Below are 17,711 nucleotides of genomic sequence, written 5' to 3'. Positions count from 1 at the left end.
ATGCGCAGTCCAAGTTGAGGAGCATCGGAAAACGTAACTTCCACGTACGCATGCGCAAATCGGATAGCAACATACCGCTTGTATTTTCTGAGGAGACTTTAAAAGTTGATCGTCGCTCTTGTCACCCATTGAAATCTCTGTTGCCTGATAGTTATAGTTGATAGTTTATTTAGGTTTATACATTTTTTAAATATATTTTTATGCAAAAAAAAAATCAAACATTATTTATTGCAATGAATTCCTTTAATAACTATTCTCTCATATTACCTGATACTTTTTGAATGCACCTTCACAAAGTTTTGGAAAATAGTATATGTGGAAATAGCAAAGATCAGACACTGAATCGCTTTAGCTGGGACTGCGAAGTTGCAGTAAGCAGCGACCTGATTGGCTGAAACGTGCTCTCAGTCTAAGGCAGTCCGCCCCCTGCAGCAACGTTGCATATGGTGACGGGAGCGATTCCATTTCTAGAATCGAATCTTTAAAGAATCTATTAAAATGAATCATCAATATGATTCACGAGTCAAGTTGACTTTATTGTGACCGCCTACATGCAATTAATTGAAGGACTGATAATCAAATCTCCACTTTTAGTCATCAAAGCAGTCAGACAAAGTAGTCAGTCACTCACTGAGAGAAAGAGAGAGAAAGAAAAAGCGATATTGAGAAAAAGTAATGTATTGCATTTTTGGTTTATTTATTACCACATTTATTTACTACCACATTAATTTATTATCACATTAACAGATTTGATCCTAATCAGTAACAGACCTACAACACAGACTCAAACACTTCGGATACTGAACAACAAGCTTGATTTAGTTAAACTTGTGAATTGGTACGACGAGTCGATTCAAAGAAATGACTCATGCCGAGGCGGATGTCTCTAGCCGGTTGCATCAGCATTAGAGACCCTGCTACATGCCGGTGCGGGTAAACGGGTAGCTAAGAGTGGACCTAAAACTGCTGTTCGTAGGGAGTTTCATTCATATCCCTTTACTTCTGTCTTGCTAGAATGGCGGACGAGGCTGTGACTGAACAGATAAAAGGACTGCAGCTGGACGAAGGGAAGCAGGTATCATTACAGGCACGTAGTTACAACACCCGGGTTAGCTAGCTAGCTAGCTTAGCCTCCATGCTTCATTCTGCAGCACTCTGACACTGACAGGTGTTAGCCTAGCTAGCTCTAAGGTGTCAAACCTGACCACAAATCACTGATCAGGTTATTTCTGGCCAGTTTAGTTAGTAGCCCTCTATTAAGACATTATATTTACTCATACTGTTACAAAGCTAGACAGCTATTAGTAAAGTAACCCACTCAGATTCGTGGTCAGCTTCAGTGTGGATGTGGACACTAGCTAGTTAAACATCATGTTTGGGTTCAACTTTGAGGACAGAAAGGTGGGCAACATCTATATTAATGTAGTAAATGTTTCTCAAGACCCTTTTGTTGTCTTTGATTTGTTGAAGGACTGACCTACATACGTTTCCCTCCAACACCAATGATCACTATATCTAATTCCCCTTTATTTAACCAGGGTAGTCACACTGACCATGATGGCAGCACATAAACACAGAAACTAATGCCTGAATATTTTATATTTTATTATTTATTTCTTTTATTTATATATTTTTTAAGTATTTTTCACAATAAATGTAATCGCAGACTAAATACATCAGTAGCAACAGGTTCTTTACAAACTGCTATTCAGATACTCTCCCGTACTGAACACAGTGATTTCTATTAAACCAGTCTAATTACAATAATTACACTGTTAGTAATGAAACCTGCAGCTGATCAGTGTTTATTAAGCACTAACAGTATCCTCCATATGCCTAGAGAAGCATAATGCATATCACAATAACAAAACTTATCACATTACGATAAAATATCCTCATATTGCCCAGCTCTACTTGTGACCATTACATAAATGAATTCCAAGAAATAAATCGTTCCAATCTTAAAGGTTCATGTGAAAGGTGCACTGAAATGGAAAGTCTTTCCAAATTCAGGCCAAACTATTGGAATATCCCATTTTATATAGGTAATTGAATGTAATTTAAGGAAAGACCTATTTGTTGATATGAATTTGGACAAATTTAAAAGAAGCTGACCAATAATTGCTTTATACACAGAAACTACCCGGTATATTTGACGTCGCACTGAACCTTGCCAGTCGTTTTTATAGAGTTTGCAGCGATGAGTTAAATAACGTAGGGTGTGTTATAAAGTCCAGTGCAGTGTTGTCTTTGGGGCATGTCTGTATAAAATATCTAAATAATCTAATGTTTACAATGTTTATAACTGGCATTTGAAAGTGCTACCATCTGATCTTGGCTGTGAAAACTCACAAAATGTAAATAAGTGAACTGGCAGGTGTGCCTAAAACCATCAGTGGCACTACTTGCTTAATTTGTCTTATTAAAGCACCTGCACAGTGTTTCCAATTTTTCACTGCACTCAAGTGACTGTAGATGTGAGTTTGGTTACTATTCATCAACACTTTTCTTAGTAGAGTAATGCTGTAAACATGTGTGTGAAACTTTGCAAGCCTTCGCCAGTTCACTCATTTCATTTGGTTTTAGGTGACTAACATTTTTCTTTGTCGTGGGTGGAGTAACATGTTTACCCTGCAGTGCCGGTGGTTATAGTCACTCACACTCCCTTCCTATTCATCCTTTTGCTCAGGGTGGAACGCCAGACAAGGCTGTCAAAGATGGAGCAAAGAAGAAGAACAAAGGAGCTGGAGGGGACGCAGGCAGCAAAACGGAGGTAGATAGCTCTGTAATGATCTCTGTGACGTATGCTGACCGCCCAAGTCCTGTTCAAAATTGAGTTTTGCTTTAAAAAGCAGTGCAGCACGAAAGTGAAAGCTGTCAGGAATCGTGTTTACATACACACAATAGCCTGACTAAGTTCGACACTGGATTGTATTAAGATGATGTTTACAGGAGCTTTATAAGAGACTGGTCCCGTTCTAGCAGTGTGTTCATGGACAGCAGCATAGTTTGACCTTGAAAGGTGGAAAAAAGTCTCCTTAGGATGTTCCACAGACAAGTTTCCCTCATAAATAAACAAATAAATCAACACATTGAACATGACGGACGGACGGCTCATTGTCTCAACCCTTTAGATTGTCAGCCAGACTCCTATCAAACAATTAGTGTGCAAGTAAACATTGACTTTATAGGCTTGGCTTTGCATTTAAAATGTTCTGTTTCTGCGTTCATGATGAAATAATTACATATTGTGGAAGATAGCTACCGTTTTTATTTAGTATATACAAAATAAACAAAGACAAATGTAGACCTAGACTTCTTTAGTCAACAAAAGGCAGTCAAAGGCATATTGCTGTGCCAGAGGGTCCTTGCAGACCCAAACAAGGAGTCTTTTTTTATTGTTTAAATAGTTAAATTTATATATTTTAAATAAATCCTGTTACTACTTTCCCCACTGTGAGTTCATGCACTGTCCCCTTGAAAGTATACCACCACGAGTGTAGTCACGTGGATCCGCCCTGTCTAGTCTGTGACATTGAAGCAGCATGAAGGAGAACTCGAACGCATAACCAGCTGAGCAGTTCGCATAATTGTTGAATTAATCATAATAGAGGTATTAATCGTGATCCTGATTTCAGGCCATATCACCTAGCACAGGTCAAACTCCTTGTTGTCTTTTAAAGCAGGGGTATTCATTCAGTCCAGACACATCTGATTCATTCAAACCAAGCAAGTTCCCACCAGGATTAAATGCTGGGAATGAACACCTCTGATTTAGAGGTTTTGCTTCCTCTGTTTCGTATAGCTCAGTCCACCACCTCAGTACATAGCAGAGCGCCTGGACCTGTACAGCAAGCTGAAGGCTGAGCATGATGCGTTGATGTCTGAGAGGGCAGAGAAGGACAGCAAGCCCATCAAGGTCACCCTGCCTGATGGAAAGGTGGTGGACGGGGAGTCCTGGAAGACCACACCGTATCAGGTGGCCTGTGGCATCAGGTAAGAGCAGGGGTGCAAGTCTCCAACCTCAGGATGATTCAGTTACAAGTGAATTGTGGAATCTTTTGTTTGACCACAAGTTTGGTTCAAATCAGAGTTATGTTTAAATACAGTTAATACACAAGCGTGGCTAGAGGAACTGTATACACAGTGGAGGAGTTAGTGTAGATGACAAAAATAAACTGCTTTTGTGCTTGGATTCTCACAAATTAGTATTTACAAATCGAGCAAAAAAAATTCAACTTCAATCTTCATCAAAGCAAGTATATATTTTAATAAATAAATAAATAGTTATTTTCTAACAATAAAAAAAATGAATGCAACTGAATCTACACCCTCAGTGATGCATTTTTACATCCTTGCAGCCAAACACACTGATGTTTTTGAGTCCCAGCTGCAGCTGTATTGTAGTATTAACCAATTATTTTAATTGAGGAAATATGATGATTAAATTAGCAATGATTTGGCAGTGGCCTTTAAGCCAGGTTTGATGTCAGGTCAGTGGTTTTACAGTGTTTTCTGAGCAGTGTTTATTCACACCTGAAAGGATCTTTGCGTTATTTAATCCGAGACTGTACTCTCTGCGCTCTCTCAATTTGTCAACAAAACAGCCAAGGCCTCGCTGATAACACTGTGATTGCCAAAGTGAACAATGCCGTGTGGGACCTGGACAGACCTTTGGAGGGAGACTGCAGTCTGCAGCTGCTCAAGTTTGATGATGAGGAGGCACAAGCGGTGAGTTGTTGACCCCTTTTATTTATTTCTTTTTCTTCTTAGTGCGCTCTTCAGAGGAGTGATTTTGATTAGTCGCCAGTTGGACTTTACTGTCGCAGACAGTAGTTGCTCATTTCTCAGAGGACCAGTAGAGAACATTACTTGTACTTAAAATTGATTTATAACCTTCAGGTATAATTGAAAATGGAACTTGGTGTCTCCTCCCTGTGACACTCGTGGGGTGAAGGATTTAGCAGTACAGTAAATCTCAAAATCTGATCATAATCTGATAAGGCACATTTGTAGAATCTAGAATGGCACATGCTAAGCTAGCATTGCTAACAATCATGGGACTTAGACGGCCACCAATTATATGCTTTAAAAAGACATGAATAGACCTGAAGTTAAAATTGGAATTACATTATTATCCACATGACATCCAATGAATTGTGAATTGTGTGTTCATTAGATTTTTTTTTTTTGCTGAACTCCACATACAGTAAGTTCAGCATAATTTCCCTTTTCTTTAAAGGATCAGAAAATAATTAGGTTGCTGCAGCAAATTCAGTACTTTTCTTGTCTTTAGGTCTACTGGCACTCCAGTGCTCACATAATGGGGGAGGCCATGGAGAGAGTGTATGGAGGCTGCCTATGTTACGGACCCCCCATCGAGAACGGCTTCTACTATGACATGTATCTCGAGAATGAGTAAGTATCTGAATCTTTGTGAACAATAGTTTTGCTCTTATGCACTTTGTAATCCTTGCAGGTACGTCTGGAAGCCCTGTCTCTGAAGAGTATGTGTTAGAGGTGTAATGACGTGTGTGTTTATGGTTTGGTGCATGCAATCGTACAAACGGCATGAGGTAGCCCATGTGCGATTGATAAACATAAGGCAGGCAAAATTCAACCTGTGTACTGTGACTAGCATCCTGGTTATGCTCTGTATCCTGGTTAATGCTACTGCAGTAAGCCCTAATCCTAACTGAAAAAGGTTGGATTAATCGGAGGTGTTTCTGTAAGTTTTTGTTAGGGGTGCACAGATTCATCCTTTATGTTTTCCGATACAGATACAGATACATAAACTTTACGTGTCGGCCGATACCAGATACCAATTCGATATCATTGTTAAATAAATAAAGCATATACCTGACCATCTGTGAAAGACTTAAGGCATCAGGATTGACGTAATTGTTACTTTACTAACTTTGTAAAACAAACCATAACAAATGAACACAGATATAAATGAACCCAATGTCTGATTATTGGGCACTAAAATCAATAACTGTGCTGGACACGGCTCCTCCCTTCTCGGTTCCCCTTATATGGAGCACAAGCTGGAGTCTTGCTGTTTGCAAGTGTATGATGTATGTAGGTTACTAATTATCCGATATCCAATCCAGCAAATTTGTGTTAGTATTGGGACAGATATCCAATCCTAGTATCGGATCGGTGCATCCCTAATTTTTGTTTCCATTTTAAAATTCTTTTTAAAAAAATGTTAAAAACGTTTGCCATAAGTCTACTTCTGGGCAAACAAGCTCCAGTTGGTTGTTAATTCACCTGGGGATATGCGATGCAATGCCATAGTTTAGTTTATAAGGTATTTTATGTTTTGTAAAGCTATTTACTATAGTAATGCTGAAAAAGTTAAGCCTAAATGTCCAGACTTTTTACACCCTGAGGAAACTTTGCCTAGCAGTTATATGGAAGGCACATTGTTAAAGTCAGTTGTTTACCAGCTAGTCTAATAATCATCGTTGAGAAATATGCGGCGAGGCCTGAATAGCGAGTAGGGCTTTGAATTGCATTCCATTTTCTTGCCACAAGGTCAGGTTTTTAAATCTAATGAATTCATTTGTCGATGGTTGAATATTAAGTAGATGCTTAAGATATTACAATTTCAAGGCGCGTTCTGCCAGTCTGTTAGAATACAGTTTGAAGGGATTGGTTATAAACAGTTTTGTTTGACCTTTTGTTTGACTGGGAGCTTTTTCTCTGGCTTCAAATTAGTGTTCGGGAGGGAAATAATAAGTGCAGCTATTTTCTTACTGAAAGCCAATTTATGCTAATGATATTCCAGGGGATGATTTGACTGTCAAGCTGTACCTTGTTTATGGTTTAGATGTGTCAGTTCCAGCACAGGTACTCCAGAGTGCCAAATGAGGTAATGGAGAAAGTTTTCTGCGTTGGCGACATCCAGGAGGCGTCTGGCGTCACTTTTCCCACCACTTTTTTTTTTTTGGGGGGGGGGGTTTATTTGTTTCTTTTTTATTTGCAGGATGTTTATTCATGAAGGCTCACCTTAGCTGTCGCGAGTACTCAACTATCTCATTCTTTCTCTTAGAGGTGTATCGAGTAATGACTTCCCCTGCCTGGAGAACCTGTGTAAGAAGATCATCAAGGAGAAGCAGCCCTTTGAGAGGCTGGAGATAAAGAAGGAGACTCTGCTGGAAATGTTCAAGGTAGGAGCTTCGCCTGTGACTAGGGGTGGAGAAAGGGAGCCAGTGAAAGGGGACCTTTGCTGAGGTGTCTCAAAGTTCAGCGACAGTAAAGTTTGTGCTTCTGTGTCATCCGCAGTACAACAAGTTTAAATGCAGGATCCTGAATGAGAAAGTTACCACCCCGACAACTACAGTGTACAGGTAGGACTGGACTAACTTGTGCTATACATTTAACATGGTACCATTATTGATAGATCACCCTATTTTTAAAAGTCTTATTGGCTTTCTGTTTTCAACTCTGAAGGTGTGGCCCCTTGATTGACCTATGCAGAGGGCCCCATGTTAGACACACTGGGAAGATCAAGGCCTTGAAGATCCATAAGGTGCAGACACATATGTTGTTAAATTAAACTGTCATGATCACACATGCAAATGCCTGTGTGTGCCTCTGTTTTGAAGGATGAATATGCCATATGGCACTCAATAAACTTGTTTATTTTTAATATAGCTGTTGAATAATGTTTAGTATGAATAATTAATGAATAAATCATTGTTAGCCACTAACAAGCAGTTTTCATTTATATACCACCTGGCTTATGTATGACTGTTGTAAATGCTTTGAGATCTTAGCCATAGTCTACAAATTACCTTGTAAGTGGCCATCTTTGGGGTCCAGGCACAATGGGCCACACAGTGGAACCAAACAAATTTAATAATGAGTTTTTAGACTGGTCTTATTTATAATAAATGTGACTTTTGTAGTGTAGACTTTAGTAGTGGCCTAATTAAAAATAATAATTTTATAAAAGTAGAGCAATTCATAGACGTTACTCTGCTGTTGAAATGTTGGACTGTCGTAATGATTAAATTGGACGTGACAATCGCCATGTGCCATTGAAGAACACAAATGATGGGCAAAATGGGCCTAGATGTGCATCTTAAACAGTTGCACAGTTAGTGAAAATAATTGCACATTTTATGGCCTTTGTAGAATTATATCTAGATAAGACCAAGCCACATACAAATGTAAGTGGAATGCCCCCCAGATGCATTTAAAACAAATACAAAAATCTCATCACTTAAACCACTTTAGGAGATGGTTTGAGACGCATTTGAGCCCAGTTATAGCAGTGTAAACACATCCGTGACTAGTATATAGAGCTAGTATTATTGTGCTTCTGCTGCTTAGGTGGAGCGGTGTCCGTGACCATGACCTGTGTCTGATAATCGGTCATTGTCCGACTGCTCACTCCTGTACGTTTCTGTCTGTCTGTGGCAGAACTCCTCCACATATTGGGAAGGCAAGGCCGATATGGAGAGCCTGCAGAGAGTCTACGGTATCTCCTTCCCGGATCCTAAGATGCTGAAGGAGTGGGAGAAGTTCCAAGAGGAAGCCAAGAACAGGGACCACCGCAAACTAGGACGGGTATGGAGCTGGATTTGCTTTTGTGTGATTTTATACAGATCTCTGTCATTTAGGCTTGCAGGACAACCATTATAAATATGAAAAATGAGAGCTGTTTGCTTCTAGCAAAAGTTACAGCGGTATTAACACCGAACTGCCAGTTGATGCTTGGTGATGCCGTTTGTCTCCATTTTTTGTGCTACTTTGTCTCCTGCCATGAACAATAGCACTGCAAACCCATTTGTCAGACATCCATTAAGCTCTGACCTATAGGATTTCCAACAGAGAACCACCATTAACTTTAGTCAATTTATTCCAGGTCTAGTGTTTGGGGACAATCCCAGCTCAGAAATGGAATGGCTCGCCATATTGAATAGGTGGACTGTGTTTGAAGTTTTATGGCCTTTCAGATTTTCATCAGAATTAAGAGGCCATTACTAAAACAGGAAATATACAGGAATATATTTTACTTTTAGTCTGGAATTGAAGTGGAACGGATTGATTTTCTGTGAACTGTTGTTACCAATATTACATTAAATTACTTTGCAAGTGGCAATCTGCAGGGGTTCAAGCACCATGCACCATTAAGAAGCCAGAGAACACAAATGCTGGACAGTGCTGTTTTTTTTTTTTTTTTTTTTAATAGTTATTATATATGCACACTTCAAAAGGAAATATTTCAGCATGACTTGAATTTGCACACTTGGTCAAAATAATAAATAAATAAAATTAAAATCAAAAGTTTTCCAGGAACCATGTCACATGCCACCAAAGCCCATACAGAGGACTGCTTACTGACCTTTTTCTCTGCTCATGGGTTTTCATGTCTGAATATAATGTACGCCAATCAGCCATAGCATAAACACCACCTGCCTAAAACTGAGAGGGTCCCCCTTGTGCCACCACAACAGATCTGACCATTCGAGGCATGGCCTCCATGTGGTACCTGGCACCAAGACATTCGCAAAAGGTCCTTCATTGAAGTTCTGTAAGTTTTTGTGGTGGGGTTCCCATGACCGTGTCACCAGGTTCTTGTCAAAGTGACCCAGATTCTTACACTTGTCCATTGTTCCCGCTTTGAACACCTTCGAGACCTGACTGTTCTCTTGCTGCTTAGCCTCCCCCAATCCCTTGACAGAGGCCACTGTAGATTGAGGTAATTACTGTATTTCACTTCACCTGGTATTAATGTTATGGCTGGTTGGTGTATAATTGGTGAGACGGACTTCCATGACTTGTCAGCTACATTAGCACACCGTAACTCCACAGATAAACTAAAGCAGAAAACTTCAGACACCAGACACGTCTTGGCTGATTGACTTTGTTTGCTGAAATGGTGCTGATTTGATTTTGTCCCTTTAAATGGTACGTGTCTCCAGATTGAGCTGCTTTGTGTTGATCAAAATAATTAGTTCTTTGAGTGTGTGTTCCTTGATTCCTCATCAACGCCCGCAAATCACCGGCACGTCTCGGATTTTGCACAGGAATGAATGAATGTGGTTTGCTGTTTGATATTGCAGCGATGCTCCTGCTACAAGGGCTAATGACTCTGGCTGTAATCTGACCATGCTATGATTTTAGCTGCAGTGTGCAGAGGCTCCCTGTGCTCCTGTGTCCTCTCTCTTAACCACCGGCAGGCCTGGTGGGGGGGCGGGGGGGGGGGGGGTGCTCTGTGTGGGGAAAGCTGGCAGATGCCTGTCTCCTTAATGTGCCATCTGCCAGCGGGCACACCGATGGGCACACAGGGAACGCTTTGTTACAACAAAAGAGAGGAAGCTAATCAGACATGCCTGACTGTGTTCAATCACATCGTATTTTTCCTGCCTCCTGTCTGCGACGTCGTCCTCCAGCGTCACTCTCGCACTCTCTCACTTCATTCACTCCACCTCTTTTGCTCCCTCTCCTTTTTGCCTTTGACTTCTTATATTGCCTATATTTCCTCACAACATTCCCTCCGTTGTTTCTGTCTTTCCAGGAGCAGGACCTGTTTTTCTTCCACGACCTCAGCCCTGGTAGCTGCTTCTTCCTCCCGAAGGGAGCGTACCTCTACAACACACTGGTGGAGTTTATAAGGGTGAGCCTCTCCCTCCTCGTTAGCTGGTGTCGATAATGCTACAGATGACTGTGCTCGCCAAGGTGAAACCCAGCATTTTAGGAGTAAGCATATCAGGCTGTGCTGCCTCACAGTTTTAATGACTTAGAGGTTAGCTGTACAGGGCAAGCTCTGACTGCATTGGAACAAAGCAGTGTGTGTGTGTGTGTGTGTTCATTAATTTTGAGCACTGCAGGCGTTTTCAGTACAGTAGGTTAGGATGTGGTGAGATCTCTCCTATAGCAGTTCATAGACCAGTTGAATCTTTTGCTTGTTTGAGCAAAGATATTGTATAATGGTTTTAAAAGGGCTTCAGTTGATCAATTTATATGAGATCAGGGATGTGTTTAATTACCGCAGATAGTCTGGACCGAAAGGTCATCGGCTGAATGTTATCATCAGCATTCCTCAGTCAACCTCATGGCCGTATCTTTTAAGCAGGTTTTGTTGGTACACAGCCGTGAAGTCTGTTTGAATAGGACTACAGTAACTGTGAGTTCCAGGTTCAGCTGATTACAGAAGGTCATTCACTCTACATATGCGACAGTTTAAGTAATAATGTATTAAATTACTTTTCCAGCTTCAGTAGAACTTCAAAGTATCGTAGAAGTCTAGCTTTTTCCCGAAGCCGTTGTGTCCAATCATGTCCGCATTAAACCCTCATCACAGTAGTTTTGATTTTCACAGAGTGAGTACAAAAAGAGAGGCTTCCAGGAAGTGGTCACTCCGAATATTTACAACAGCAAACTTTGGCAGACGTCAGGCCACTGGCAGCACTACAGTGAGAACATGTTCTCCTTTGAAGTGGAGAAGGAGATCTTCGCCCTCAAACCCATGAACTGCCCGGGACACTGGTATGACCGTTTCTCCTCAAGCTGATTGTAGTACATAAATTTAACAGCATGACGTCAATAGGTCCCTCAGACAAAAATGCAAGTGTTGTCAGTAATGAATACAAGCCCGTCTTGGTGTTGTACTCGAGTCTCTATCTCAAGACCATAACCGAGCGCTCTCGGCCTGGTCTCGACCTCATTTAAAGGGGTGAGCTGGACTGTCTAGGGTAACAGTAACTGAACCTTTTTCTATCATTATTGAATAGTAGTCACATTTCAGGGTGTAATAATCAATGTGCTGAACAGCTCTCAACAACTCTACTCTCTCCATTAAAGCTGTACTCGGACAATGCCGATCAGCATCACGTAACCTCACAAAGCAGGCCTATACTGCGTAGAACGTGTTGCAGTAAGGGTGCTGATAAACAGAGCAGAACGTCAGCATTTGCCTTCATCAGATCTCATCCACATATCACCTACTATGGCTTTCTTTGGTCATGATGTGACTTAATTTACAGTAGTAATAGCTGACAAAGCACTGTGGTGCACCACCAAGTTGAGCAGTGATCGGAGTTGTTAAGTGCTGGCACGGGACGAGGAGCTTACTGTTCCGTTCCCTGACTGCTCAAAAGGATGGTTTTTGTTTCAGGGCAGATTGAAAGGTTAGCATTTTGACCCATAATTTGAGTCTCTTTTTTTTTAAATCAATACGAAGCCATTAGTTCTTTCTAAACAATGGCAATTTGATGCTATTTTTGATACTTTACTGTACTTGATACAGTAAGCCATTGTACACTATATGGACAAAAGTATTGGGGCACCTACAGGCACGTTTTAATAGGATCCCATTGTAAATCCCTGAGGCATTACTATGGACTTGGTCCCCTTTTGCAGCTCTAACAGCAGGTTTGTAACCCTGCAGTTATTGAGTCAACAGAGTGTTGGAGACTTTTATGCACTGTGTGCCTCAGCACTGTTGCTGTGTCTCCTAAACTCTTCCACTTTTCAATAATACCACTACTCGCAGTTGAAGGCGTCTAGGAATGTCTAAGATGGAAGAAATTTCACTGACTTGATGCAGCAGTGGTGTCTATTACAGCACCACGCTGGACTTCAGTGAGCTCTGTAGAAGGACCCATCCTTACACTAACTTCTGTAAAGACTAAGACATGGTTGGAAACACCTGACTGCAATGATTAAGAAGCGTGTCCCAATACTTTTTGTTCCATATAGTGTGTTTGAGCTTCCGGCAAACACACACACTCTAGCTGTAGAAGTGTAGAATGTGTACTACTGTGGCAGATCCAGGATGTTCTCTGATGCCATCAGCGCGATAGAACTCGGATACCACGAGCTTGGTACCGTTAGTATTCAGCTTTTACCAACTCTCTACTTCTTCTGCAGCCTGATGTTTGACCATCGGCCGCGCTCTTGGCGGGAGCTGCCTCTGCGCCTGGCTGATTTTGGCGTCCTCCATCGCAACGAGCTCTCTGGAGCCCTGACTGGTCTGACCCGCGTCCGCCGCTTCCAGCAGGACGACGCCCACATCTTCTGCTCCATGGACCAGGTGCGTCCAGCTGTTCTGCCCACACACTGCTTTCCTTTATTTATTTTCATATTTTAGAGAAAAACAATGAACTGGAACTCATTGGCTCATAAGAGCTCACTCAGTTCTGTTCCTTATTTGTTTGCGTACACCATAAATGTTTAGTTTGTTGTTTGTTAGTAATGGTTGCATTTTCATCCATCAGATTGAGTCTGAGATAAAGGGCTGCCTGGACTTTCTGCGTGCCGTGTACGACGTGTTTGGCTTCACCTTCAAACTCAACCTCTCCACCAGACCAGAGAAGTTCCTTGGGGAACCAGAAGTGTGGGACCAGGCTGAGAAGGTAACTGTTGGATTTTAGCCCAGTGTGGATTTGCATACTGGCACCTTCACCACCGTCAACAACAGCTGTCAAGAACTAAAAAACACTTTTACTTCCTTATGGCTTCTGCAGCAACTGGAGAACAGTCTGAACGAGTTTGGGGAAAAGTGGGTGTTGAACCCTGGGGATGGTGCCTTCTATGGACCAAAGGTAACAGTTGACCTCTGACTGTTCTCAGGTCTTCAGTTCATACTCTCAGTTCTCGATATGTCAACAGGTTTCTTACTGTTTCTCCATTCTGTATATTTCAGATTGACATTCAGATTAAGGATGCTATTGGGAGATACCACCAGTGTGCCACTATTCAACTGGACTTCCAGCTGCCCATCCGATTCAATCTAACCTACGTCAGGTATAATATTGGTTAGGGTAGCTTGTCTTGCTTCTAATATATCTTATACTTGCGTCTCCCCGGCTCATTTTCAAAAAAAAAAAAAGAAAGAAAAAAAAAAGATCCTCTAGGATGTATTAACCCTGTTAGAAATGCAACAGTGACCTCTATTGGTTACCTCTTCTTGTTACACTCGTTTACTTGTACTGTGCTTTTGATTAAGAAAATCGTTCAGTCTTTACTTACCCGTCAATGCTTGTCTTTTCACAGCCATGATGGAGATGATAAAAAGAGGCCAGTGATCATTCACAGAGCCATTTTGGGTTCTGTAGAGAGGATGATGGCCATTCTGACTGAAAACTATGGCGGAAAATGGTATGTGCAAAAAACAAACAAACCATGCTGTAAAGGCAGGAGTGTGTTTAGAATTAATGTCACAGTTAATAATAAAGTCAAATGTAGATTGTAGAGTCTTACACAGACTAGAAAGGATTACTGCATCAATATCAATCTTTTTTTTTTTATTGGTCTAGGCCTCTGTGGCTTTCCCCACGTCAGGTGATGGTAGTGCCTGTTGGACCCACTTGTGAGGAGTATGCACAAAGGGTAAAACTCATGCTACCTTTTAGTTACTGTTGTATTTTCGCTCAGTATTTTATGTTATAATAGTCATTTATTTATAATTACATTATTAAGTACATTCAATTCTGTTTACTGTTAGTTCTGTCATTTAATTTTTTGTCAGCATAATTGTAGTAAAAAGTTAATAAATTTTTTATATTTTAAAATATAAAATAAAATTATTATAATATTAATAAATTAAATATATTTTCTGTTTACAAACACAGAGCTGGAAGGTTTAGACACTGTTTTAGTGCACTGTAAGTGAGAAACAATTAAGCAAAAAAAAAAAATTAAGGCATTTGAAGGTGTATACACTGTATGGACAAAAGTACTGGGACACCTGTTCATTCATTGTTTCTTCTGAAATCAAGGATATTTAAAAAAGAGTATCCTGCTTTTGTTGGAGTAACTGTCTCTACTGTCCAGGGAAGGCTTTCTACTGGATCATTTGATTGCATTCAGCAATAAGAGCATTAGTAAGGTCAGGATGTTGGATGATCAACACCCTACCCACCAACTCGTCCCAAAAGTATTGGATGGAGCACCAACCATCAGTCCAGAGAACACCGTTCCACTGCTTCACAGCTCAATGTAGGGGGGGCTTTACACCCCTCTAAGCCACACCTGCCATTAGTTATGGTGCAAATAGTTTCAGGTTTATCTGCTCCGGAGTCTCCTATTGTATTTGAAGTACTTCTCCACAGGGACCAGACAAGCTGAGTGTATTCATTTGCACATCTGTGTTAGCAATGGATGCAGCCTAAAGAAGCTTAATGCATCTATATGCCATGGGACACCTTAGGTGTTGTACATTAGCTAGTTGAGCGCTTGCAATGCAAGGTAGATAGCAAGTAACATGGCATGCTCTTCTCTGCGCAGGTGCAAAAGGAGATCCACAATGCTGGCTTGATGACGGATGTTGACTTGGACCCGGGCTGCACTCTGAATAAGAAGATCAGAAATGCGCAATTAGCTCAGTACAATTTCATCCTGGGTAAGTCAGATCACACCGATCTCCACAGTAGGTCAGGAAATGAACATTTTCCCCAGATCTGTGAATCATTGTCTGCTTCGTTTTGGCATAAGGCAAAGAGCTGAAAGAATATGAGTAGGATTTTGAGATGGGATTTTTTTGTATTCCTCTCAAAGAGTTTTCCTTGGTTGGGCAGAATCTGAAGAACCATTAATACATGCCAGACTACGGGTGGATTAGCAGTGCTAATTGCTTTTTTGTAAAACTTGGAAAGCAAAAGCAGAATCATGGCTCTGTACTGGCACTCCTTCACTTGCTTGTAGTAATCCACTGATTATCCTCCCCCTGCAGACTGCTCTGTGTTCTGCTGTTTTCACACATTGTGGTTTGGAAAAATTGGGGCCTGTTTAAAACAAAGTTGAGTTTGTACGTCTACATTGAGGGGATCACTTATAGTTGGGAATTTTATACCAGTTTAGAATTTCTCATCTCACTATAGCCAGTAAAACATTCTGCAGTGGTTTTTATGAACATGAACTTTCAGGTATAACGTGATTGTTCGTGTTAATCAAAGAGAAATCTCGTCTTCATCCAAAAATTACAAGGCAAGTAAAAGCCTAGTAGGGCTATTTGTAAATGGGCTCATGTGTCTATTTGTTGATCTGTACATTAGTGAATTGCGTATTATAGTATAGTGCACTTGAAAAGTCAAAGGTTCTTTAGTAAAGCCAGTGGTTCTATAGAGAAGGCAAGTTGCAAGGCAAGTTTATTTGCTAGTCTTTTGACATATTTGTATGGGATTATTATTTTTTTTCACACAAACCCTAGTAATCAGGAGCATAAGCCAACAGAAATAAACGGGGGAGTTAACAAGACCTACCCCACATGGGCTTAATCAGACTGGATATGAGCTCTATTGTAATCTTTGCTCTGGAGGTACAAAGCTAATGTAATTAACGCTGTTAAAATTGCATTCCTAACTGAATCACACACTTGCGTCAAACCATGCTGATTTTAAGGCGGAAGTGTACCAACCAAACAAACCTGAAAAAATGAAGTGGTTGTGTGACTTGGGTTTACAGCATGTGATGGTAGGGTAGCAGGCAAATCGGTGCTAGCATCTTGGTAGCCACTAACTTTAAGGGATGTTGTAGAGCCACTGAAGTGAAGGTGTGCTGGGAATTGACTTCTCACGCATTGGGTGCCTCCCAACAGTGCCCCACTGGCATGCATTTTATATGTGCCTTGTGATTAGACTTTTCATTTGTGATCAAAATGATTGCATTGCCAACTTGCCTGTTACTGTGATGTTTGTGACCTTAACCTTTTCGTGTCCAGTGGTGGGCGAGAAAGAAAAGAGCAGCGATACCGTGAACGTCCGCACTCGAGACAACAAGGTCCATGGGGAGAGGAGTCTGACTGACTGCGTGGAGCGCCTGAGACAGCTGAAGGCTTCGCGAACCCGCAATGCTGAAGAGGAATTCTGAGCCGCACCAGACTTTGACAGAGAAGCTCCGGATCTCAGGGATTGGTCATTCCATGCTGAGGCTGTGGGCAAAACCGCACTGCTTCTAGACAGATCTTGCTCTAATGAGGCCTTGTCTCTCAGGCTGCAGCTAACAGCAGCTGTGACAGTTAGCAGCGCTCATGAACTCTCAAATACTCATAGGATTACTGTTATTCATTCAGTAGCAAGGGGGGGGGGTAGGTTGCAGGCCCAGGTGGTAAATCATCCCTGACCTTAACCTTAAATCTGCATAAATGCTTCATTTTCCTCATTTTATGTTTCACCAGGTCTTACTCTTGATCTGCTTTTTCATTTTTTTTTCCTTCTGTGGAACCAAATGGAAAGAGTTAGTCAGTATAATCTTGATTCATGTAAAACCCTCCAAATGCGTGGCGAAATGCTTTTTGTGGGGATGCTCCTGGGATTGTATGTTATTTGGTCAAATTGCTGTAGTCATGATGTAGTTACTTGGAAAGGGACTTTCTCCTCTGTCTCTTTTTGTACCTGATGATGATGATAATACTGTAAGAGACCAGTCTCAGAGGTCTTATGCAAATTAAAGAAATCTAATTCTTCCAGTGTTCACTTGTAGTTTATGTAGCCTGAGGGCACAATCATATCTGAAAGCCTTCTAACACCCCTGCACTTAAGAAAAGCAACAAAAAAATTGAAGATTAGAAAGTTTCCAATTATGTTTATTTGTGCTCTAGAATTCTTTAGAGGGGATAAATTAAATTGAGTAGACTCGGTTGTGTAAACATGGTTTTCTTGCATCATGGTTTTTCTTGGCTTTTTATTCAGTTTTCCCCCCGACTTGGCCATCACACGTCGCCAAGTGTGCCAGGGATTGGCGTGAAGGGTGGC

General features: G+C 41.1%; 1 protein-coding gene across 2 annotated transcripts; it reads left to right on the top strand.

The window, feature by feature from the left end:
- Window positions 1–891: 891 nt before the first annotated feature.
- tars1 (threonyl-tRNA synthetase 1) lies at window positions 892–17,421 on the top strand. 2 transcript variants are annotated; one of them, XM_072664460.1, is made up of 19 exons: window positions 892–1,075; window positions 2,690–2,773; window positions 3,806–3,996; window positions 4,608–4,731; window positions 5,297–5,418; window positions 7,058–7,175; window positions 7,291–7,355; window positions 7,459–7,537; window positions 8,434–8,580; window positions 10,535–10,633; window positions 11,339–11,505; window positions 12,889–13,051; window positions 13,236–13,373; window positions 13,485–13,562; window positions 13,664–13,764; window positions 14,014–14,118; window positions 14,277–14,349; window positions 15,247–15,361; window positions 16,679–17,421. In XM_072664460.1, the coding sequence occupies exons 1-19, from the start codon at window positions 1,016–1,018 to the stop codon at window positions 16,825–16,827; spliced, it is 2,178 nt and encodes a 725-aa protein (XP_072520561.1). In that variant the 5' UTR covers window positions 892–1,015; the 3' UTR covers window positions 16,828–17,421. The 2 variants fall into 2 exon arrangements, with proteins under 2 accessions (XP_072520561.1, XP_072520560.1); XM_072664459.1 differs by having other exon boundaries at window positions 892–1,087.
- The last annotated feature ends 290 nt before the right edge of the window (window positions 17,422–17,711 follow it).

Source organism: Salminus brasiliensis, chromosome 20 (genome assembly GCF_030463535.1).
Source record: "Salminus brasiliensis chromosome 20, fSalBra1.hap2, whole genome shotgun sequence".
In the NCBI taxonomy this organism is placed as follows: Eukaryota; Metazoa; Chordata; class Actinopteri; order Characiformes; family Bryconidae; genus Salminus; species Salminus brasiliensis.
This window is presented reverse-complemented; position numbering and strand designations above follow the sequence as displayed.